Consider the following 25,972-nt stretch of genomic DNA (forward strand, 5'->3'; position numbering starts at 1 on the left):
GCGGCTGGGCAGCTGCCATCTGAGGCTTGCCTGCACCTCGGATGTCGGCCAGGCAGCTGCCATCCAAGGCTTGCCTGTGCCTCAGGCCAGCCCTGGGTGGCTGGGGGGCTGAGGGGACTGGGGGACTCCAGAGGCAGGTGCGCGGAGCATCTGGGCCCGCCTGCTGCCCCGGCGGGGCTGAGGGGACTGGGCACCGCCATCTTGTGGCTGTGGGAACCACCATCTTTGAGGGCATGGCAGTCAATTAGCATATTCCCTTCTTATTGGCTGTGGGCGCCACCATCTTTGCGACAACGTGAGGATCAATTAGCATATTCCCTCTTCATTAGATAGGATTTTCTCTTATAGTTCGGGGGAAAAAAAATGTTCAATGAATAGTGCATCTACATATGTGGCTGATGTCACTTTCCTCATCTGAAAGAGCAACAGATTTACTTAGCACAGACTTAGCACTTGTAGCTCAGTCACTATTTGGTGCGGGGGCTACTACAGTGAATACATCCGGGCTCTGTCCTCCAGTGATAATGTTCTCAGTGGAGGAGAGGCCGCGCCATGGGAGAACCAGAGAAGAAAAGCCTGGGAGCAGGAATGTCTTGAATTTAGCCAACGGGATTAGTGGAGGGAGGGACCATAGAGTAGTGGTGGTCGGCCCCAGCCCTTTTAAGGTAAAATTTCAGAGGGGGCTGAACAGAAGTCTCAACCCCGCTTTGTAGAGCCTCGGCAATTTCGATATCTCAGTTTCTACAAGTCCTCCCGCACTCGGAAGGGGCGCCGGGCGGGGCGGGCCGTGGGAGCGCGAGTCTAGCCAGGCAAAGCGCCGCGCTTCCGCTGAACGTCCGGGGGTAGGGGCGCGCACGCCGGAAACGGAGGGAAGCGGAGCAACTCCCCCAGCGCCAGCGTCACTGCCCCCCACCGCACGCTGCGCAGGCGGTGCTGAGGCGAGGCGGAAGGGCAAGGAAGGAGGTGACGATGAAAGTGAGCGCCGGCACCAGCAGCGGTTCCGAGGGAAGCTCAGCGGCCGTGGACGCTGGGAACAGGCCGGACACCTCGCTGACGGGCTGACCCTAGTGCTGACGAGGGCGGGGCCGCAGTGCGAGCTGCCGCAGTGTCTGGGCCCGCGGCGGGCCAGGGGAGGACTGCGAGGGACGGAGGTAAGTGGGAGCCGGGGTGTCAATTCGGCCAAATGACAGCCCCCTGGCCATTCCCGCGCCAGCTCAGCACCCCGGCCTGGAGGCCTCAAGCGCTGCCCTCCTCCTACGTCCGCCACGGAGGCAGCGGATCTCCTGGGGCCGCTGCTGTACCTTTCTCGGGGCGGGAGGGAGCTCGTCCCTAGGGACCGCTGCCCTCTGTTTCTCTCCAGTTCGAGCTGTTCGACGCAGAAGCAGAAAAAACTAGCGCCCCCGGCAGCCCCTCATGAAGGTAGGGAAAGCGTTGAGAGAAAGAATTGCTGTTAGAGGACCTCCAGCTCCTGCCGTCTTGAAAGTCAAGGGTTTTTATTTATTCGGACAGGTCTGTTTCTTTCCTGCCTTTGCCCCCACCCCCCACACACACATTCCTGGGACCCTGTTCTAGTGAACGTGCATGGCACAATTGAATATTAGGGCGGTGGGAACGTGATTTTCTATTCTGCCTTTGGTGGGCAATAGCAACCCCAGTTCCGCTGTATGGCCACGCTATTGGGAGTGGAGGGATGCGGAAGAGGATTTGAGAAGCGTTTTCGATTTAGAGTCAGAAGAGCTGAGATGAAATCCTAGCCTGCCATTTGGTAGTGGTTTTAATCTCATGCTACACTTAGGCATTTTTGACTGCATGTGAAGTGGAGCTTTCTTATACCTGTATAAATTCGTAGTGGGAATTAAACGAAATGAAGAAAGTAGAGTGTTAAATTAATAATGAAATGTTTGGGGAATCTAGTTAAACTCGGTTTAAGAATATCCGGGACATAAATGTAGGTTCCTAATTATGCCTTTTGTCCAGAATAACTAAGCTCAGTATGAAGAGGGGTGCCAGAGGAGATACTAGGATCTTGTATGGTTAGAACCTGCTTTGGGTTGGCCAGCATTAGGAAGAAGTCAGAGTCTCCTAGTCACCCAGATGCCTCATGCTTATTCATGAAACATTATTAGTATATGAAGAATGACCCAAACCACTTTTGACCCTTACTCAAAATAACTCTGCCCACTGGGCTCTTTCTAGGAGGAAACTGGAAGGGGTTTCATTTAGGAGGAATTCTTTGCACGTATTTCAGAGGATCCCTCACTCTGCCTCTAAAACATTTCATGTTAATTGAAAATGTTGCAGATAATAAATACAGGAATTTGAATCCTTTGAGTGCCTGGGCATTACAGTTCTAAGTCAGTCTGGGGAGATGCCTTTGCCTGTATTGGAGAGAAGAACATTCACTACTGTGAAATTTAATAGACCCTAAGCTAGAGAAGTATTTGGGAGGAGGGATGGGAGATCCAATCAGTGACTTGAGTAGTCCCTGTTCTTATAATTGCTTGCTCAGACAAATTAAGAATGCTTTCTTTTCCTGGTGGGATATGATGATGGCTGCTGTGCAGTATGTAACCAAGTGCTGTCTTCAGTGCTTTTGACAGAATTGTCAATTTGGAACTTTAGACATGGATAAGAAGTGGACATTGAGGGTCACCAATCCAGTGGTTCCAAAACCTGGCTGGACATCAGAGACAGTCGGGAATTAAAACCAAACCCCAGATGCCTGGACACTTCTTCAGTGGATCTGAAGAGAAACCTGGGCATTCGTAGTTTTTAAAAAGCTTCTCAGGTGACTCAAGGTTTGAAAGCACAGATGTAGATCAGGTTTCACACTTTAGTTTATAAACAGACTCAAAGATGAGTGTCATGCCCAAATAATTTGTTGCCTTCTTAATATTCTTCTCTTTCTCTTCCTTTCCTTAACAAATGATCTCACTTGAATCAATAGTACTATTTCAGGTTTTGTAGTGCCTTGAGCCCAGAACTTAAAAACAAGTTATTTAAATCAGTATGTGTAATTTAGTTTTTATAGCTTTCTATGCAGTTAGATTCCTTAATACTCTTTGATGAAAGTAGAGTTTACAGTAAAATTTCTTACTCAATGTTTAGGTTTGTTTGTTGGAAGAATAATTTGAATCAAATTTTTAATAGATTTTTGTGCCAGCCTTCATAAACCATGGGAAAATTCCAGTTTATGAATATTTTGCTTTTGTATTGGCTTATCGATCATAAACCCAATGCACTATATGCAGACTCCCTCCCTCCCTCCATTCTGGTATGCATGACCACTTAACTTTGTGTCACTAGCCAGCTTCCTAAGAGGAACTCAGTTTGAGAATTGAGCTCTATGTTGCCTTGTAAACACCTGATTTAACTAAAGGCTTTCACTATTTGCTTTAAGCTTGTCCTTGAATTTTTAGTCACTTTCTTTTCTTGGTTAAATTGTACTGTGTTACTGATTTTAAAATTTTGATAGATGTCAAGAAAGCATCAGCTGATGAGGTGGTAACAGTGCCTCATGTGTATTTTTGTTATCCGTTATAGTGAAAAGCTTATGACTTTTTTGGGGGGAAGAGGGATGGTTAATATTTAAAGAATTATTAAGGTAATAGGCCATCAGAAAAATATATTCACCCTCAAATTATTCTTTGATAGCCTTCTCATTGCTCCAGTAATTCCTATTCTGTGTTAGTAGTAAAGTCAGAAATGAACACTATATCACAAATTCTCTAAAGCAGAGGTGGGGAACATCAGGCCTGCAGGCCGAATACGGCCCACAAAATCATTTGGTCTGGCCAGTTAGCAGTGAGTTAATTAAATGTTTGACCAGAGAGAAACCAAGATGGCGGCATAAGTAAACACCTAAACTTGCTGCCTCGCACAACTTCAAAACTACAACTAAAAGACAAAATGGACATCATCCAGAACTATAGGAAGGCTGGCTAAGTGGAAATTCTACAACTAGAAGGGAAGAGAAAAGCACACTGAGACTCACAGGAGCTGCGGAAGTAAAGTGCAGAGTTACGGAGGCGTGCACGCGCGGAGAGGGCTGGCAACTGAGTACGCGGCTGTCTTTTTCAAGCGGGAGGGAGACAAAAGCTCCCGACTGCTCTGAACTCCAGTTCTGGATGAGACTCTGGGGACCCAGATTCATACGGGGAGAAACTGGACTGTCTGGCAGTGGGCGAAACTCAAGGGAGGCTTTCTCTCAGAGGTGCTTGCAGTGATTACCAAGGGACACTGAGACCCGGGGCCTCTTAGGGAAGGGCTGATGGAAAGCCATTGCTCTTTGCTCTGCCCTGAGACTCCGCTCCATCCAAGCTGTGTGCAGAGGCTTTTACATATGAATGGCCTGGTCCTTTGAAATCTAAACTTACCTAACAAACTGCAGGTCCTTTGAAATCTAAACTTACCTAACAAACTGCAACTGGGTAGTTTGTGACTACCCAGAACATCCAAAAGAAGGCCCAAGGCCCTGCAGCAGCTTGCATTATTTCACAGCTGGGATTCATCTGGGCACCTCTAAAACGCAAACAAAGAAGAGAAATCTGCAGATCTCTCCGTATCTCCTGCTGGGTGGCCTCAGGCAGAGGCTAACTTAGCATCTCCTTGGAGATCCAAGAGCCAGTGTACCCAGGGGTCAGAGTGGGACCATCCAGATTACAACTCCTCAGATCCATAAGGGACACACTCGGGGGCAGACTCGGTGAGCACCAAAGCCCCACTGAAGCAAGTCTTGCCTCATAAGGGTGTCTCCAGCACAGAAGTTCTCCCATTGTAGACACAGCTGATCCTCACAGCCAGTTGGCCTGGAGGTCAATTCATCCCAGTGATACCAACAACAATCAAGGCTTAGCTACAACAAGACTGTGCACACAGCCCACAAAGGGGTGCACCAAGAGTGTCCACCTTAGGTACTGGGGAGGCTGAGCCACTGGGCCCTATAGGACACCTAGCACACAAAGCCACTCTATCAACTCAGGGAAGCAGCCAAAATGTGAGACAAAGAAACAGTTCACAAATGAAAGAAATGGAGGAAAGCAAACCACTGGATATAGAGTTCAAAACCACGGTTATAAAGTTTTTCAAGAATTTTCTAGAAAAGGCTGATAAATTTAGCGAGACCCTCGAGGATATGAAAAAGAACCAACTAGAAATTAAGCATCCACTGACTGAAATAAAAAATAATATACAGAGATCCAACAGCAGACCAGAGGATCGCAAGAATCAAGTCAAAGATTTGAAATACAAAGAAGCAAAAAACACCCAACCAGAAAAGAAAAAAAGAATCCAAAAATATGAAGATAGTGTAAGGAGCCTCTGGGACAACTTGAAGCGTACCAACATCCGAATTATGGGGGTGCCAGAAGAAGAGAGAGCAAGATACTGAAAACCTATTTGAAGAAATAATGACAGAAAACTTCCCCCACCTGGTGAAAGAAATAGACTTACAAGTCCAGGAAGCGCAGAGAACCCCAAACAAAAGGAATCCAAAGAGGACCACACCAAGGCACATAATTAAAATGCCAAGAGCAAAAGACAAAGAGAGAATATTAAAAACAGCAAGAGAAAAACAGTTACCTACAAGGGAGCACCCATACGATTGTCAGCTGATTTCTCAACAGAAACTATGCAGGCCAGAAGGGAGTGGCAAGAAATATTCAAAGTGATGAATAGCAAGAACCTACAACCAAGGTTACTCTACCCAGCAAAGCTATCATTCAGAATTGAAGGGCAGATAAAGAGCTTCACAGATAAGAAAAACCTAAAGGAGTTCATCACCGCCAGTCCAGTATTATATGAAATGCTGAAAGGTATTCTTTAAGAACAGGAAGAAAAAGGTAAAGATAAAAATTATGAACAACAAATACATATCTATCAACAAGTGAGTCTAAAAATCAAGTGAATAAAAAATCTGATGAACAGAATAAACTGGTGAATATAATAGAATCAGGGGCATAGAAAGGGAGTGGACTGACAATTCTCGGGGGAAAGGAGTGTTGGGGGTGTGGGAAGAGATTGGACAAAAGTCATACACCTATGGATGAGGACAGTGCAGGGCGGGGAGTAAGGGCAGAGGGTGGGGTGTGAACCAGGTGGAGGGGAGCTATGGGGGGAAAAAAAGAGGAACAATTATAATAATCTGAACAATAAAGATTTATTAAAAAAAATGTTTGACCAAAGATAGCACAGTAATTTTTTATGTTGATAATTTTGTATGTCCCTCAAATGATGTTATAAATATCCAAATAGCCCTTGGCAGAAAAAAGGTTCCCCACCCCTGCTCTGAAGGAAGATGCTGAATTATTTTCTTTCTAAAAATGACCCAGTTTTTAGCATATTAACTTCCCACAGCCAGATGACAAAGGGCATTCTAAATTCGCTGATTAAAAAAGCCATGTTAGCCCAGCCAGGGTGGCTCAGTGGTTGAGCATCAAACCAAGAGGTCACTGGTTTGATTCCCATTGAGGGCAGATGCCTGGGTTTCGGGCTTGATCCCCAGTTGGGGGCATTCAGGAAGCAGCTGATCGATGATGCTTCTCTCTTATCCATGTTTTTATCTCTCTATCCCCCTCCCTTCTCTCTAAAAATTAATAAAAACATTTTCTTAAAAGCCATGTTAACAGGTAGTCTATGAATTCATAACCTAGAGAAACATATGGTATGTGACTCATGAAAAACGAAGCTGCTGAGTCTCTAAATTTTTTATTTTTGTGAGTTTGAAATATTTTAATTTTGAAGTTTTAAAAATTGTTGAATTTCTGATTCTGATAGAGCTAACTTTGTAAGTAGAGGTATTTAGAAACGATAAATATGAACCCAGGGTCACAATTTTAATCTAAACTGATATTAAAGTGGGGAAGGTGAGTGGAGGTGGAAGAGGGCAGAGGGGATAAATGGTGAAGGGGAAAATTTTTTTTAAAAGAGAATTTAAAAGACCTTATATTAAAGAGTTAACATAGAAACAAAGGCAGGGTTAATATAACAACTTGAAGATTCAGTGAGAAGTGGAGTTTAGAAGTCCACTTTTCACTGGTCCTTGAAGTAGTCTTCTGTGTCTGTAAGGACTTGAGACTGAAATTGGATACTTAATCCACTTTGTATCTGGTAGCTGAATGTGAAGAAAGTATCATCTGTAAGTACCATAAATGTACAAGTCTCCAGTTCTCAGTCTTGATCTTTTTTATGATTTATTCATGCCCTCTGATGCCAATGGAAAATATTTGTTTTGTTTTCTATCTTGTTTCCTACTGCAAACCATTTATTCTGTCTCATTTTTCTGAGGTGGATAACCCCACTCCTGTTTGTTTACTAGAAACAGCTATTCTCATTACTGTCTTTTTACATCTAAAAGAAAAAACTTTTTCATACTAATGCTTCAGTTCATCTGTCCAGTAGCTGCCCTTAAAATTTCTACCCAGCCCTAGCTGGTTTGGCTCAGTGGATAAGAGTGTCAGCCTCCGGACTAAAGGGTCCCACATTTGATTCTGGCCAAGGGCACATGCCTAGGTTGTGGGCTCGATCCCCAGTAGGGGGCGTGCAGGAAGTAGCCTATCAATGATTCTCTCTCATCATTGATGTTTCTATCTATCTATCCCTCTCCCTTCCTCTCTAAAAATCAATAAAAATATATTCTAAAAAAAAGTTAAAAAAAATTTCTACCCAAATATTGGGCACCTTAAAGATTATTCAGAATTTGGGCTGTCTTAGGGTCAGTGAGTACCTAATAAGAGTTGAAAGCTCACTTCTGTTTTCCTTGTGTGTGTGTGTTATCTTTCAAGGAATGTTATTATTTGGTGAACATGAACACATAAAACATGGCTGAGAATACAGGTGCAGAAATGTAAAGGGAGCCCTAACTGGTTTGGCTCAGTGGATAGAGCGTCGGCCTGCGAACTGAAAGGTCCCAGGTTCGATTCCAGTCAAGGGCATGTACCTTGGTTGCGGGCACATCCCCAGTAGGAGGTGTGCAGGAGGCAGCTGATCGATGTTTCTCTCTCATCGATGTTTCTAACTCTCTATCTCTCTCCCTTCCTCTCTGTAAAAAATCAATAAAATATATATTAAAAAAAAAAAAAAGAAATGTAAAGGGACCTCATGGGGACGTTGCTATTAATTTTAATTACATGTGCTCTGAGTGCAAGCTTGGGATTTGTCAGTCTTAGGGTGCAGTTGCTAGACAGCTAGAGTCTTTATTAAAGAACCTTCAATAGTAGTATTGTTGTCTTATTTCTTGAGCTAGTTAGATTTCCCAAAGAAGAATCTTCAAATCTCCGGCTTAGAGCTTATTCCAGCAGTCTGATAGCTAAATTGGGGATAAGGGCAGAAGCCTTAGCATTCAGTATGTAAACCCTCACTTAGGTTCATTTAAACTCACCTATTTTTAATATGATACCCTCATTCTCAACTGTAGTAGATGTTTCCCAGTCCAGGAATCTTTTGTTTTACCCTCTAGAGCTGCATTGTCTAATAGCCGCAAGCCACATGTAGCAACTTAAATAATTGAAATTAAATAAAATTAAAGATTTAGTTCCTCAGTGGCACTAGACACATTTTCAGTGGTTAATAACCATGTGTTCAGAGGCTACCATATTAGACAAGGCAGATGTAGGATAGTTTTGTCAGTGCAAAGTTTTATTGTACAGTGCTGTTCTAGCCTAGAAAATAATGCTCCAAGCTTCTGCAAAGATGGTGAAGGGGCAGTAGGCTGGTTTTGAGGAAAGAAGGAGGATATCTAAGTGATTTGACCAATCCTCTTGTTTTTAACACCATATTTACCAACCCCCTCTTATAGAACATGCTGCTGCCAATTCCTGACCTGTTTTGAGGCATTGTTGTATATAAATTGGATTGTTTTCCTCATTGCAAGCTTGATATTTAACTGTCTTAGATCTTTAAATCAACAGTCCAACTTCCAAAAGGTTCTGTTGTCCTCTTTTCCATTTTGTGTGCATATTTTTTAAAAAAACACAAATAACAAAACAAGCCCTTAAGATCTGTGCATTTCACTATATGTAAATTATATCTTTTAAAAAGTAGTTTAATAAATTTTTAAAATTTTTATTGATTTTAGAGAGACAGAAGAAGGGAGCAAGAGAGAGAAACATCAATTTGTTGTTCCACTTTATTTATGCTTTCATTGGTTGCTTCTTCTATGTACCCTGACAGGAAATCGGATCCACAACCTTGATGTATCAGATGACACTTTATTTTTTTTATTTATTTATTTTTTAAAGGAATCCACTTATTTTTTTATTATTTTTATTTTTTATTTTTATTTTTTTAAATATATTTTATTGATATTTTACAGAGAGGAAGGGATAGGGATAGAGAGCTAGAAACATCGATGAGAGAGAAACATCGATCAGCTGCCTCCTGCACACCCCCCACTGGGGATGTGCCCGCAACCAAGGTACATGCCCTTGACCGGAATCGAACCCGGGACCTTCAGTCCTCAAGCCGACACTCTATCCACCGAGCCAAACTGGTTTCGGCTCGGATGACACTTTAACCAACTGAGCTACCCAGCCACGGCTAAGAAATTCTTTATTCTCATATTAATGGGGTTTTAGAAGGAAGTGAAAGTATAATATATCTGTCTGTTAAGTCTGCCATCTTTATCCATAGTAAAGTACTTCATCAACATTTAAACATGTACACCTCTCTCCTTTAAAAAGAATATAGCTTGCCGAAACCAGTTTGGCTCAGTGGATAGAGCGTCGGCCTGCGGACTGAAAGGTCCCGGGTTCGATTCCAGTCAAGGGCATGTACATTGGTTGCAGGCACATCCCCAGTGGGGGGTATGCAGGAGGCAGCTGATCGATGTTTCTCTCTCATTGATGTTTCTAGCTCTCTATCCCTCTCCCTTCCTCTCTGTGAAATATCAATAAAATATATTTTTTTAAAAAAAGAATATAGCTTGATCTAATTTGAAACGGAACTATCAATGAACTGGTAGTTTGTGAGGTGCTTGACAGATAAAGAATATCACTTTTCCCCTTTAATTTGGAATCCTATATAATAAAAGCTCAGCGACCATAATGGCATAACAACCAGAACGACTGCTTGACCAGTCGCTATGAGGTGCATTGACCACCTCTCGGTCCCTTCCCCACCCCCCGCCCCCCAGCCTACAGGCTCCGATCGACGAATGGCAAACGGGGAACTGGGGTGGGTGGCAGCGGGGCGGGACTGGGGACTGGTGCGCAGGCAGACAGCCAACCTCTTGGTCCCTCCCCCTGGCCCGCAGGCCCCAATAGCAGGATGGTGAATGGGGAACCACAGGGAACCGGGGCGGGTGGTGGCAGGGCGGGACTGGGGACTGGCAAGCAGGCGGAAGATGGCCCTGATCGCAGGCTAGGCCTAAGGACCCAACCCGCACATGATTTCCTGTGCTGGGCCTTAGTATCTTATAACATCCCCATAAATTGACTACAGAATCTCAGGGTGCCTTGGCACACAGTTTAAGGACTATGGATGTAAACTATAATAGTTTGGTGTATATTCTTTTAGACATTTGTCCCCTATAAATAATCAAGTATACCTACATTTTTTTCTTTCACGACAGTGGGCTCATAACAACTTGGTGGTTGGTTTATTTTCATTCAACAATATGTTGTAAAGATATTGGAATGATAGCACACATTTAATTCCACTTCAGCCTGAGAAGTCCATTAAAACGGTAGAGAAGTATGTGGGTTTTTTTAGAACCCAAATGACAAAGAATAGGAGCAGTGAGAATAACAAAATTCTGGAAGCTGGAAAGCAGAATAGCAGAATGGATTAGCAGACTTGAGAAAGCCAACTTGTAGTCATATTTTTGTTTCAGAGCCTTTTAAAATTTTCAAGATTCATGGTATCATGTACTGTAAAGGTGAAGGTGGGGCAAAAAATATAAGCAATCGTGTGACAGTCTCTTTAAGAAAAATACTTTCAGATAGATATGACCTTTTTGTCCCATACATGGTAACTAGAGATTTAGTATCTGGATGGAGAGGGTAAAACAATCTCTGGATTTGGTGGATGCACAGCTGAGGGTGGGGTACAGGCAGAAACATCTAGCCTTCTTTCCTGACTTAGTTTGCAGGGTCCTGCCCCTTTCCACCATTACCCATTCACCAAAGGCAGCCTTTTTCAAGTCTGAAAGATATTTTTTGCTATAAACAGCAGGTCTCTGAATTACCTTTTTTTAAAATTACCTATTTATAATGTTGCTTTTGATTTCCTCTTTTTAGGCTTTGTATATTGACTATGGAAAATAAATGAAGATTTAGTTCTCTTCTTCTCCTCACTTCTGTATACATGTACACTTCTTATTTATTCTCTCACCCATCCTCCCAGTATAGTGATACCATAATTTTGCCTAGAATCCAGTTTCTGTCATTTTGGATGAGACAGTTCTTCATTATCTTGTCCATTACATGTTATTTAGCATTCCTGGACCCTGGACATTAAATATCAATAACAGCCTGAATTACCCACAACCATGAATTTCTCACATATTTCCAAATGTTGGATTGGCATGTGGTATAGGGTATTTGGTTGAGAACCATTGGGTTAGATCAGTGTTTACATTATTATGATTATGTAAATGGTAGTCACAGCTAAGCTGCGTAGTTTACTATGATTTGCAATTACTATTTTTCCTTTCTTATACAACTTTTTGTTGTCCCTGAAATTAATAATTGTCTTTTTTTGTTTGGTTTTATCTGTACTTATTACTAATTTATCTTTATCCTCTCTTCTAGTAGTCTTTATTTTTGCATTCAGACACTTTAGAAATTCTATCAGTTTTACATTTTTAAAGTCATCTCTTCCAAAGTCTTCTGTTCCCTTCCTTCTGGACTGGTGGCTCTCTAGGCCTAAGGTACAGTTGTCACTCTGTGATCTTTACCATTTTCTTTAGTATTCCTCTTGCCTGTCTCGTGTTCAGATCTTATTTCCTGGTTCTTGTGTTTTCTTTTTTGACTCACTCCCTCATTTTGTAAGAGTTATTCCTCTTGTGACTCCCTGAGAAAGAGGATGCATGGATATTTTGATAACTTATATCTCCGAAAACCTTTTTTCTATCCAAAATTTTGGTCAGTTATTTGACTGTATAAAATTCTATGCTCAAAATAATTTTCCCTCTGAACTTTGAAAACATTACTACATTTTCTTCTAATTGTCAATCTTGCTATTAAGTCCATTGCCATTCTTATTCCTGATTTTTAAAATATATATTTATGTGTTGTATATTTATATTTTATATATGTAGTATATGTATTATATGTGTGTATATATATATCTGTATGTGTGTGTGTGTATATATATGTGTATATATATATGTGTGTGTGTGTGTATATATATATCTATATCTATATATATATATCCTATCTAATAAAGAGGGAATATGCTAATTAACCAAACCTCTGTCACAAAGATGGCTGCACTCACAGCTGAGGCCAAGTTCGCATAAGGAGCCTTAACAAGCAATCAGCAGGGACCTGAGGACACCCTCCCCCGCCCCCCTGGGGCTTGACAGGGGACCTCAGGCCGCCTTCCACACCTGGCAGGGCTTGATGGGGGACCTCAAGGTGCGCTTCCTGTCCTGGTGCTGGCCTAGGGGACCTCAGGCTGCTCCCCCTGCCCCAGTGCCAGGCCAGGGGACCTCAGGCCACGCCCCCCACCTGTGGAACTTGAAGGGGACCTCAAGGTGTGCTTCCCATCCTGGTACTGGGCTAGGGGACCTCAAGCTGCTCCCCACACCCCAGTGCCAGGCCAGGGGACCTCAGGCCACGCCCCCCACCAGGTGGGTTTGACAGGGGACTTCAGGCTGCGCCCCCACCCCGGCACCAGGCTGGGGGACCTCAGGCAGCACTCCCCTCCCCAGCACCAAGCCAGGGGACCTGAGGCTGTGCCTCCCTGCCTGGCGGGGCTTGACAGGGGACCTCAAGGTGCACCTCCAGTGCTGGGTCGGGGGAACTCAGGCCGCACCCCCCACCCAGGGGGGACCTGAGGCTGCACCCCCCTGCTGATGGGGCTTGACAGGGGACCTGAGGCTGTGCCCCCCGCCCGGTGCTGGGCCGGGGGACCTGAGGCTGCGCCCCCTGCCCCCCGCCTGGTGGGGCTTGACGAGGGACCTCAGGCCATGCCCCCCACCCAGCTGGGCTTGACAGGGGATCTCAGGCCATGTCCCACACCTGGCGGGGCTTGATGGGGGACCTCAAGGCACGCCCCCCCACCCTGGTCTGGGCTGGGGGACCTCAGGCCATGCCCCCCATCCTGGCGCCAGGCCAGGGGACTTGAGGCTATGTTCCCTGCCCGGCGGGACTTGACAAGGGTGGGACTAGCCAGGTCTGGATCTATCTCAATGAGGGGAGGGGGGTGCCGGCCAGGTCTGGGTCTCACGCGATTTTGAGGCGCATGTGGGTGGGCAGGGACTTGATTCTGGGTCTCATGGTGTGCCCCAGACTCTGACAGGAGGAAGGTTTTCATATACATTTTACTAATTTTCTTTCATCTCTGACACTTCTATTATAGAGAAAGGGCAAATAGCAATATTAAATTATTTCCTCTAATCCCCTTTTAATGTGCACGAATTTTGTGCACTGGGCCGCTAGTGTGTGTATGTATATATGTATATGTATGTATACACACACACACACACATACACACACACACACACACACACACACACTAGCGGCCCGGTGCACAAAATTTGTGCATGGGTAGGGTCCCTAGACCTGGCCGGCAATGAAGGCCGATCTGCGGGGCGATCGGGGAGCCCCCGCTGGCACCTGCCTTGGCTGGCCTGGGGCCTGCAGGCTGGGGACAGCTCCTGCATTGAGTGTCTGTCCCCTGGTGGTCAGTGCACATCATAGCGACTGGTCGTTCCACCGTTCAGTCAACTTGCATATTAGGCTTTTATTATATAGGATTTTTATTTACCTCACCCCACCCCAAACTTGTAGAGGGTTGTTTTTGACCCCAGTGTTCTGGTATTGGTCTGCTTTCATTCATTGATGGGTTCTTTCCATGTACAAAATCATGCCCTTTAATTCTGAGAATATTATTGAGTTATGTATTTGATACCTCCCTTCTCCTGACTTTCTTAGTTTACTTTCGGAAACTTTTATTTGGATATTTAATCTCCTGGCCTGATCCTTTCATTTTTTTATCTTCCTCCATTATTTTCAGTTTCTGTCATTTTGTGCTACTTTCTGGGAGAGTTCTTCAAAAATTTAAATGTTTAAGGGGAAAAAATGTAACTTTTTACTTTGAAATAACTTAAATTTTACAAAAATATAAAAAATTTATATACCCTTCACCCACCTTTCCCCCAATGTTGTATTATGCAACTATAGTATATTATCAAAACTGGGAAATTAACATTAAGATAATACTGTTAGCTGATGTGTAAGTCTTATTCAAATTTTGTCAATTGTCCCACCAATTTCCCTTTTCTGAGCTAGGACCCAATCCAGGATTTCATGTTGCATTAGTTGTCCTTTCTCCTTAGTTTTAAGTCCTTTAATCTGATACAGTTCCTCGGTCTGTTTTTTCTTTCAGGATCTTGATTGACACATTTGAAATATATTGACCAGATATCCTATATTGATCCTCAGTTTGGGTTTGTTTCTCCTTATGATTAAATTCAGGTGATATATGTGTGTGTGTGTGTGTGTGTGTGTGTGTGTGTGTGTATTTTTTAATATGTTCTTATTGATTTTTTAGAGAGAGCAGTATCGATAAGACACATATCAACATTGATCAGCTGCCTCCTGCACACCCCCTGCTGGGGATTGAGCCTGAAACCCCTGCAAGTGCCCTGACCTGGACTCGAACCATGACCTCCTGGTTCATAGGTTGATGCTCAACCAGTGAGCCACCGCATCTAGGAAGGTTATATATTTTTGACAATAATACCACATAAGTGACATTGTGCCACATTAGGAGGCATATGATGTCCATATGTCTCATTACTAGTGGTGTTAACCTTGATTGTTGCCTGATTAAGGCCAGGTTTTTCCATTGAAAGTCACAATTTTTCCTTTTGTAATTTTAACTATCTGGTGGGAGATACTTTGAGACTATATAAATAGCTTGTTTTTCATTGTACATTTGCCCTCTAATTTTAACTACCATTGATGATTCTTGATTGACTCAGTTATTTCTGAGAGGAGTTACAAATGGTAACTTTTCTATTTCCATCACTTCTTTTATATATATTATTTTGAAATTAATGTGTACGGAAGAGCTGTCCCTTTCCCCTGTTTATTTAGTCAGTTATTTATATCACTGTAGACTCAGGATATTTATTCATGGGTTACAATCCATAACTATCATTTAAAATCCTATCTAATAAAAGAGAAACAAGCAAATTGACTGTACCTCCGCTATGCCCACAAGCCACGCCCACCAGCCAATCAGGAGCTAGTATGCAAATTAACCCAACAAATATGGCGGCGGCCATGGAACTGGAGCAAGCAGGAGGCTTGGGTTGCCCCAGCGATGGAGGAAGCCAAGCTTCCCGCACACCCTGGCTGGCCCTGACCTCCGCTCAAGGCTACAAAGTTTCAATTGTAGAAGATAAATAAATCCCAGATACCAGGGCCTCCACTTGGGTCGTCGGGGGGCATGGCCGGCCTGCAAACCACCACAGGCCCCTCGCCCAGGCCGCCCCATGCCCCAAGGGAACCCCCACCTTGATCCAGGACACGCAAATCAGCTGGCCCCCACCCGTGCACCAGGCCTCTATCCTATCTAATAAAAGAGTAATATGCAGATTGACCATCACTCCAACACACAAGATGGATGCCCCATATGGTCAAAGATGGCCACCACAAGATGGCCAGCAGGGGAGGGCAGTTGGGAGGGAACAGGCCTGCAAGGGAGGGCAGTTGTGGGCGATCAGGCCAGCAGGGGAGGGCATTTGGGAGTGACCAGGCCTGCAAGGGAGGGCGATCAAGCCTGCAGGGGAGGGCAGTTAGGAGTGACCAGGCCAGCAGAGGAGGGAAGTTGGGGGCTACTGGGCCTACAGGGAAAGGCAGTTGGGGGGGACCCAGGCCTGCAGGGGAGAGCAGTTGGGGGGCGATCAGGCCTGCAGGGGAGGGCAGTTAGGGGTGACCAGGCCTGCAGGGGAGGGCAGTTAGGGGTGACCAGGCTGGCAGGGGAGCATTTAGGCATCAATCAGGCTGGTAGGGGAGTGGTTAGGGGGTGATCAGGCTGGCAGGCAGAAGTGGTTAGGGGCAATGAGGAAGGCAGGCAGGCGAGCAGTTGGGAGCCAGCAGTCCTGGATTGTAAGAGGGATGTCTGGGATCGGGCCTAAACGGGCAGTCGGACATCCCTCAAGGGGTCCCAGATTTGTGAGGGTTCAGGCTGGGCTGAGGGACACACACACCTGTGCACGAATTTCGTGCACCGGGCCTCTAGGATATTATGTGTAGAGGCCCGGTGCATGGATTCGTGCATTGGTGGGGTCCCTTGGCCTGGCCTGCAGGGATCGGGCCAAAACCAGCTCTCTGACATCACCGAGGGGTCCCTCCTCTCTAGTTCCCGCTGCGTCACCTCAGAACTGCAGCTGCCAAGTCACCACAGCTCAGCAGCTCCTGCATTGAGCGTCTGCCCCCTGGTGGTCAGTGCACGTCATAGCTACCAGTCAGAGCGTCTGCCCCCCTGGTGGTCATTGCATGTCATTGCGACTGGTTGGACGGTCGTTTAGGCTTTTATAGATATACATATTTATTGATTTTGGAGATAGAGGGAGAGGTAGAAAGAGAGTTAGAAACATCAATGGTGAAAGGGAATCATTGATTGGCTGCCTCCTGCACCAATCTGGGGATCGAGCCTGCAACCTGGGCATGCGCCCCCGGGAATCGAACTTGGACCTCCTGGTTCATAGGTCAATGCTCAACCATTGAGTCACACTGGCCAGGCCCCATTACTATCATTTTATATTGATTTGTTCAGTGTGTGTTTTTTGGCCATTGTGAGTCTCTTAAATTGGCTCCTGTGTCCTTTTGACATGTCTCATAAATTTTTGAGCATTTGTTTACTTTCTGGCACTACAATGATATTCCAGGTTTATCTTATACTTCCTCTGCCCCAGCTCTGGAATCAGCCATTTAAGTGTAGAGTAATATTTAGAAACCAAGATCTGGGTGCTAGAGGTGCACATTGCTACTGGGATGCTATTGCTTTTAGACTCTCTAAGTGGACAGAGCTAGGAAATAAATATACCAGTATGTTTGTGCACTCTTTTAGATTTCTGTGTGTGTGTATCACCATCAGTTCATACAAATACCTCTGGTTTCTCTCTGTCACTACGGATTCAAAGCTATCTCACTTTGTCTCTCTCATTACTTGTAACTTCACCAACAGTGTGAAACCTAGCTCTAGCTACCCACAACATATGTACTTACTTGATTAATTTTAGAATAAAGACAAAGCAGTTTCAGAATTTCATCCCTCTGTGAAAAATTCAATAACTAAAGTATAGTATTTGTATAGTTCTTTTGTTTCTCATCTTACACAGTTATAATAATGTTTTCCAAATTTACTTTGGCTAATTCTTTTCTGGTCTACTCCTTTCATTCTGGTTATGTTGATTATTTGTAATACAGTCAGGTTCATTTATTATTGTTTGTATTTATTTCAGTTTGGATTTACTGTACAGTAAACCCTCAATTTTGTGGACCTCAATTTAATGGACTCCCCAGAAAGTAAAACTTTGGTTATCTGCCAGGGTAGGAGAAGGAATCTTAGGTTTTGTTTTTTATTCAGACTTTGAACCAGTTCTTCATTTTTCTACTCCCCTCCTATCCTGATAGGTCTTATTGCTTTCAATTTTTGAGCCTTTCTGAGGTCCTGTAGATTGCCTCTTGGCTTCCACTATTGCTTGCTTAATTTCTGCTCTTTAGGCCTTCTAAGTCTGTTAATACTCATTCATCTGCTTTCTTCTTTCAAAAATAGTATTGCTCTCATCTCCTTTTTCAATATCTTTGTCCTTGAGTGTTTTTACTGTTTTAAAACCCATGTTTGTCATCTTAATGGGATTTAGGGAGGGAACTGAGGTAAACATGTGTTTAGTTCCTGCATATTGGGAAATGATTCTTAAAACTTATTTTATTGTGGGCAGGTATAGCAAACAGGGTCATGTTAGAGTACGCATGACTTTCTCAACTTTCACTGTGGGGAATTCCTTGATGATGTAGGATTTCATTATGTCTGATAGTCTAAGTTGAACTTTATGCACTCTCTTTAATTCATTTTTCTAATTTATATTTCTGTGAATATATCTCTATAATCTATATTTACTTAAAGACTTTTTTACTGAGTTTTAGAGGAAGAAAGTGGTAGAGAGAGAGAGCAAAACATTGATGTGAGAGTGGCGCATCAGTCAACTGCCTCCTGCATGCCCCCTACCTGGGATCAAGCTCCCAACCTGGGCATGTGCCGTGACCTGGAATCAAACTGGCAACCTTTCAGTGCACAGGATGACACCCAACCAAGCCACACTGGCCAGGCTTGACCTAAATTTTTTTTATTGATTTTTTTCAGAGAGAGAGAAAGGAAAAGAGAGAGAGAATCATCAATTTGTTATTCCACCTATTTTGGCTGATTTTGTATGTGTCCTGACTAGGGATCGAACCTGCAGCCTTAGTATATCTGGATGATGCTCTAACCAACCAAGCTACCTAGCCAGGGCTCTTTATGACCTAATTTTTAGGGTAGAAATGTAACTTTTCTTTTTCTTCTTTACAGCTACATCCAGATCTCATTATGCATCAGAAAGATGAAAAAACAGAGGAAAATTCTATGGAGGAAAGGAATCCACTTAGCCTTTTCTGAGAAATGGAATACTGGGTTTGGAGGTTTTAAGAAGTTCTACTTTCACCAGCACTTGTGCATTCTGAAAGCAAAGTTGGGAAGGCCAGTTACTTGGAGCAGGCAGTTGAGGCATTTCCGGTGCAAAAAGAAGGCCCAGCAAAGTTGGATCCAGGATGAACCCCTTTTTGCTAAGACAAAGTCAAATGTGGCTGCTGAAAATGTTAGTACTCTGTCCTTTAAAGTGAAAAGAAACAGCACTAAACACTTAGTTTCCTCCTCAAGGACCCTCCTGAAACTCCAAGCAGAGAAGTTGCTGTCAGCAAATAACTGTGACCATGAGGACCATGGAGAGAAAAATCTCTTCCAGGCAGTTGCTGACTTACCAGCAAATAGTGTTTTAGATCAGGCTGTTGGTCACAGACCTAGGACAGAGCTGCAAGCTTCTGACTTTCCCATGAAGTTCAATGGGGAGAGCCAAAGTTCAGGTGAGAGTGGCACAGTTGTGGTCACCTTGAGCAACCATAAGAGAAAGCGCTTTTGTTATGGCTGCTACCGAGGACTGGAGCACCACAGGAATAGGGGACCTCTGACTCCAAAAAAGTTCCAACTTAACCAACATAGAAGAATAAAAGTGTCTCCTCTTATGATGTATGAGAAATTATCCATGATTAGATTTCAGTACAGGATTCTCAGATCCCAGCACTTCAGAACAAAAAGCAAAGTTTGCAAGCTAAAAAAAGCCCAGCAAAGCTGGGTGCAGGTCACTGGGGACCATCAGGAGACCCTTAGGGAGAACAGTGAGGGTGGCAATTGCAGCCCATTCCCTTCCCCAGAACTTAAAGACCCTTCTTGTCGGCATCAACCACACTTCCCAGATATGGACAGCAGTGCTGTGATGAAGGGAAAGAACTCTCATATGCCTGATGGCTGCACTAAAGGAAGCCCTTTCTTGGGCAAGGAGCTTAGTTTAGCTGAAGCATTCCCTGACCAACAGAATGGCAGTGCCACATACACCTGGGACCAGTCACCCTCTTCCCCTCCTAAGTGGGAGTTTCCAGAGCTAATTCATGACATCCCCTTACCAGACCATCATTCTAGTAACGTGTTTATCTCAGAAACCGAAAGAGAAACTATGACTCTTGGTCAGGAAAATCGGACAAGTACTGTCAATGATGACACAGTAAAATTGTCAGTGTCTGGGGCAGATCAATCTGTAAGTAATGTAGATGGGCCTATGTCCGAAGAGACTGTTCAGAAAGAGAGCTTGTACCAGATGGATGAGGATGGATCTCTCAAGCAGAACATTCTTAGTTCTAAGTTGCTGGACCACCCTTATTGTAAAAGTCCGCTGGAGGCTCCTCTGATGTGCAGTGGAGTCACACTAGAAAATCAAGTGGGAGGTGGGAAGAACAGTCAAAAAGCATCTCCAGTGGATGATGAACAGCTGTCAATCTGCCTTTCTGGTATGCACTCTTCCTTTATTCTCCCCCATCCTCCAGCCCACACTTGCTGTCCATTATCCTTTCTAGGATAGTGTTTTTCCCTTCCACACATGGATTTCCCTTTAAACAATTAGACATTCTTCTTGACATTTGTCTTTTATATTGCTTTATTATATAGATGTCCCATAGTTTAAATCTTGATTGATGGACACTTGTGGTGCTTCCAGTTGTTTTCTTCTATAAACAATGATGCAATGAAACTATTTCTTTATAGTTATGCAGGTGTTTCTGTAAGTTAAATTCCTAGTAGTAGAATTGATGGAAGAATATATTAAAAATTTTAAGAGAATTGTTACATTAGCGTTCAAAAAGTTGAACCAGTTTACACTTGTTAAATTTTGTCAGTCTTATGGATCATGAGAGTTTTTCGCTTTAATTTGCGTGTTTTTTTTAATGTTCAGTTTTTATTTTTTATTAAACATTTTTTAATACTATTGAATTTCTTGGTGTGACATTGGTTAATAAAATTAGATAGGCTTCAGGGGTACAATTCTGTAATACCCCTGGGGTACATCATCAGGGATACATCATCTGTATGTTGTATTGTGTGTTTACCACCCCAAGTCATTATTTGCATTTTTGAGTTTAAAGTTTGAACATTTTTGTTGGCCATTTTTTGTTTGTATATAACTTTTCTTTGCCTATTTTTCTATTGGGTTATTTATATTTTATTTATTTAATTACAAGAAGCTCTTATGTACCAGGCAGTGTGACAGTTCTAAGAATGTAGCACTAAATATTCTGTGAGGGTAGGATACACTGATTCTTACCTTCATAGACCTTACCATCATTCTAGTTTTAAAGATGTTAAATTAAATTTTAATTATAAATATTGTAAGAGTTTGTTTTTCTCTCCCAAAAGATAAAAGCCTCAACTTTGTATATGATACTTTTGCTTAACAGAAATTTTCAGTTCTTTCATAGTAAAATGTATCTGTCTTTACTTATGGCCTCAGGTTACTGTGTCATGTTTTAAAGTCTAATTGTTAAAAACTACCCCACAAAATCAGTTGGCATAAACATTTTTGGAAGACACTATGGTAGAGTGTCTAACATGTATTCCCCTTATTGCAATTTATCCAACATCTAAAAGAGTACAAATATATTTGTACAGGGACATTACTTAAGACAATAAATGTTTCTGTGGAAGTATACGTTATGGCACATCCAAGCAATAGTATACTATAAAGCTGTTAAGGAATAAATTTTATCTGTATTTTGATACTGAAAGCTGTCTATATAAAGTGAAAAAGCAAGTTGTAAAACAATGCCGTTTTGTTAAATGATACATATGCACATATGTAGGATAAGTATATGTATATATATGTCCACATATATTTGTATAAGATATATCTGGACAGATATATCAAATTTTTATAAATGGCTTTTTCTGGGGAGTTAGGAAAGTTACTTCTTGGTGGTTTAAACAATTCTGAACACTTTGTTTGCCCAACAATTAAATCTGTATAAAAAGTTCCCAGACACACATGCAAAAACCTCTTCAAAGTACAGAGTCCTAGCAAATCTTTAAAAAACCTATTTTTGTCATTTATACTGTCCAGAAGAAAGACAAATTTCCCTACCATGAGGTTAGCAGAACCATGATACACAAACCTAAAATAGTTAATATTTACTCACAAATACCAAATTAATTTATACATATAGATGTAGCACTTCCAAAAACAATAGATACATTGAATATGGCATATAGTAAAACTGTAGCATGATGTGAGGAAGTAGGAATTTTTATAGAATTCATGTTTATTCACATTAGTGATCTGTATTGTAATGCATGAAAAGTATGTTAAAAACACATGTGTCTCTCCATACTCAAAACTAGGAGGAGAGTTTTGGGAAATCAGAAATTGAGAAACTCCCAAAAGGCAGAAAGTAGAGGGAAGGTCCAGAGGGTAGCCCCAGTAGCAGAAGGGAGATTAGTGCAGGAAAATGATGCAATACCAAGTGAGTCCCATTTCTGGAGATGGTAGAGGTAGAGAGGAAAGGGGAGACCTATGATAAAAGACTGGGTAGAGGAATCTCAACAAAAGTATCTCTCCCTGCCTGTGCCACATATCAGCAAGGAGGATATCTGCTATCAAGCTGCAATCCTCACCCTCTTGACATACAGCATTGATATTCTAACAACAAGAGATTGATGGAGAGAGAGGACATTTCCCTTCCTCCCTGATCCAATACTTGTAACACTTGGCAAGAATGAGGAACAGTCATTTCCAGAAGAACAGTTTTTGGAATTCTTAGCTTCTGCACCACATTGAAAATAGTTCAAGGCAGAGAAATAACTACTGCTCATCATAGCCTTCCCTCCACCCAAGTTACCCAAGTAGACATGAGCCCAGAATCTATCACCAAACATCCGAAGAAAGCCAACACAATGAAAGAGACAGATTCAACAAATAAAAGAACTAAACCTGAGTAATCAGGATTAATGGAGCCATTAGAATAAGACCCAATATAGGATAGTTAGTACAGGCAGTCCTCGGGTTACGTCGGACGCGACGTACGTACATCATTTCGTGGTTACGTCGCTATCTCCCATTTATTTATAAAAAAAAAAAAAAAAAGTTCTGTCATTTCGACGTATGTACATATGTGCTTTATGTTTTTTATTATCTATTTACTACAAGTAAAGGTCAAGAATTGTTATCTTTTAAATTTTTTTTTACTGTTTCACTTCATTACTGCTGCGTATGTGCTCCATGTGAGTGATGTAGGTGCTTATGAAGGTGGGTTTATGAAGGTGTGTTCCAACTTACGGTGAAAATCGCGTTAGGTTGTGTGGTAGGAACGGATCTCCGACGTAACCCGAGGACCTACTCATAGTAGATGCTCCCTTCACTGACTTCTATAGCAATAGCCAATATTAAATCCCATGGTATGCTGAATGCTGCCTCTTTTCTAAAATAACTGTACATTATGCTCATTGTAGTGGGCTTACATATTTATCAACAGTTGTACTTACTTCAATATACTTACTGTTTCATAATTTTATTCATTAGTTTAAGTGAAATATGAGTGTAAAGAGAAAGTTACTCCCTTCAAAACCAAGTTGGATGCGTTGCAATGACAGCTGTGAGTTGCTAAAAAATATTAATACTGAGTTTTGCTTATACAAGATAACTTTTTAAAAATATGTTTTTATTGATTTTTTTTAAAGAGGGGGAATAGAAATAGAAACATCGATGATAGAGAAAACGTGTACTTTAAAAGACTTGGAGGATATGAAAATCTAGGATTCTGTATTCAGAATAGCTACTGTTTGGGAAGGAAAGAAATAGATTCCTATGTCACAACATTCTAGATGGATTAAAAATTTAATTAGAAACAAGTAAATACTTAAAAACTTGTACACAATGTTCATAGCATCATTATTAATAATAGTCAGGAAATGGAAACAACCTAAATGTTTATTAACTGATGAATGGATTAATAGAATTTGGTATATCTACACAGTGGATTATTGTGTCATAAATAGAAATGGAATACTGATAGATGTTTCAGTGTGGATGAATTGAAAGTATGCTAAATGAAAGATGCCAAACAAAAAGGCCACATACTGTAGGATTCTGTTGATTTGACATGTCTAGAGTAGGCAAATATGTGGAGATAAAAAGTAGATTAATGTTTGCCAGGGGCTGGGGAGAGAGAGAAATGAGTGACTACTAACAAGTTTCTCTGTGGGTTAATGCAAATGTTCTGGAATTAAGTGGTGATAATGGTTGCACAATTCTGAATATATAAAATCATTGAATTGTTCACTTTAAGAGGTTGAATTTTGTGGTGTGTTAATCATAGTTCAATAAAACTGTTAAAAAATAAGTACAAGAAACTATTTTAATAATCAAGCATGATGGGAAACTCAAGCAATAAAAATAGACCAATCTAACTTCATAAACATTAAAAACTTGTATATGTGTATAACAAAACTCATAGGTGAAAGTTAAAGTTTTAGACATGCAGTTGTCCTTTGATCCAGAAATTTGGCTGTTCTGGCAACCAATAGAACAAAGATATGTGAAAGGTTTTAATTTTTTAGAGAGCTAAAAATTAACTTTTAAATGGTCATCAATAGGGAATTGGTTAAAATATGGCATACCCATGTAATGGACTACTAGGTTGTTTTGAATTGACTTAGGTAAAAAATAACATGTATTGAAGGACAAAAAGCAGATTCAAGAAGAGTAAATATAGTGTACTGTTTGTATGTTTAAGAAAAACATGTTCATAAGGGCGTAAAGTTCTAAAGTAATTACAGGGTAATTGCCACTTTATTTTTAAATGTTTATGGTCGTAAGTTAGAAAAAAACCTTAAAATTAAAGCTTCTTCCTGTTTAAATACTATAAAAACATTCATTCCTACTTTCTTCTAGACCATTAATGTGTTATTTTTACATTTAGCCATTTGGAAAAAAGTAAAATGGATCCCTACCTAATTCTTTACACCAAGATGAATTCCAACTGTGAATGAAATATTTGGTCACTGGTTCTAGTACCATTTATTGATTGATTTATCTTTTCCCCAGGGTCATGAGATGCCACCTGCCATTGGGTCTGTTTCTGTGCTAGCACTATTCTGCTTTAATTGCTACTTAGTTTTATAATTTGATGGGACTAGGCTCTCTGTTTCTTCTCTTGCCCCTTATTCGCTACTCCCTTTTAATCCTTAAAAGTTTATAGGAATTTCTCACATTTTTGTCTCAAGAGGAATTTGAGGTTTTTTTTAATTAAAAAAAACAAATACCATGGCTTTTAATTGGTATTGTGTTACATTTATAGATTAATTTAGGGAAAATTGCATTGATTATAATATTTGTGTTTTCCTGTCTAAAAACAAAGAATTATTCCATTTATTGACCTATGTGTCCCTTATAGAATTTTATAATGCTTTTTACTTAGATTTTGCACAATCCTTAAGTTTATCCTTATATTTCATTATTTAAAAAATTTTTTAATTGAATTTGATAGGGTGATATTGATTAACAAACTTACTTAAGTTTCAGGCATATACAATACATCAATACCTTCCTTTTGATTTCTGGCATGTGTATTGTATTTTTTGGAGAACCAAGTGGTTGCATTTCTTATGTGCATAACACAATCAACCTTTTTCCACTTTTAGGATGGGATGCTGTTTCAAGAAAAAACTGTCCAATTTAACTCCTAAAATAATACCTCAGGTTTTGTTTTTTAAATTATTACCTTTTGTACTTGCAGGATGGACTATAATTTGAACGGTAGTTTTTTTGTTATTTTTTTTTTCCTAACATTTTGTCCTTTGCTTCTTGGTCACATTGAAATTTTAGTACTTTTGAAGTAAAAGAAATTGTATTCCAAATGCGCTTTTCCTTTTTGGTTCATTAGTTTGGTGATAGCAAGTGGGTAAAGAATAATAGACCTGGCCAGTGTGGCTCAGTTGGTTAGAACGTCATCCCCTACACCAGTGGTCGGCAAACTGCGGCTTGCGAGCCGCGCTTTGCCACTCTGTTGACTAATGAGTTTGCCAACCACTGGGATAGGGGCTTAATCACAAGGAACAACAACAGCTTGTAATTATTGGAATCAAGAGTAGGGTGTTTACAAGGATGAAGTGAGATGCTGCCAGTGCTTGGCTTTTGATCCCAGTGAGTAAATGGTATGCATCA

General features: G+C 41.7%; 1 protein-coding gene across 2 annotated transcripts in view; it reads left to right on the top strand.

Annotated features, from left to right (window-relative positions):
- Positions 1-736: 736 nt before the first annotated feature.
- SENP5 (SUMO specific peptidase 5) overlaps positions 737-25,972 on the top strand; it is a 52,656-nt gene continuing 27,420 nt past the window's right edge. The window contains exons 1-2 of one of the 2 annotated variants that reach the window (XM_080658333.1): positions 737-1,151; positions 18,745-20,273. In XM_080658333.1, coding sequence (XP_080514459.1) covers positions 18,776-20,273 — 1,498 coding nt within the window. In that variant the 5' untranslated portion in view covers positions 737-1,151; positions 18,745-18,775. The remainder of the gene's footprint in view (positions 1,152-18,744; positions 20,274-25,972) is intronic. The other variant, XM_080658334.1, reaches the window with a different exon arrangement.

The sequence above is a fragment of the Plecotus auritus genome (genome assembly GCF_963455305.1).
Source record: "Plecotus auritus genome assembly, chromosome: 2".
In the NCBI taxonomy this organism is placed as follows: Eukaryota; Metazoa; Chordata; class Mammalia; order Chiroptera; family Vespertilionidae; genus Plecotus; species Plecotus auritus.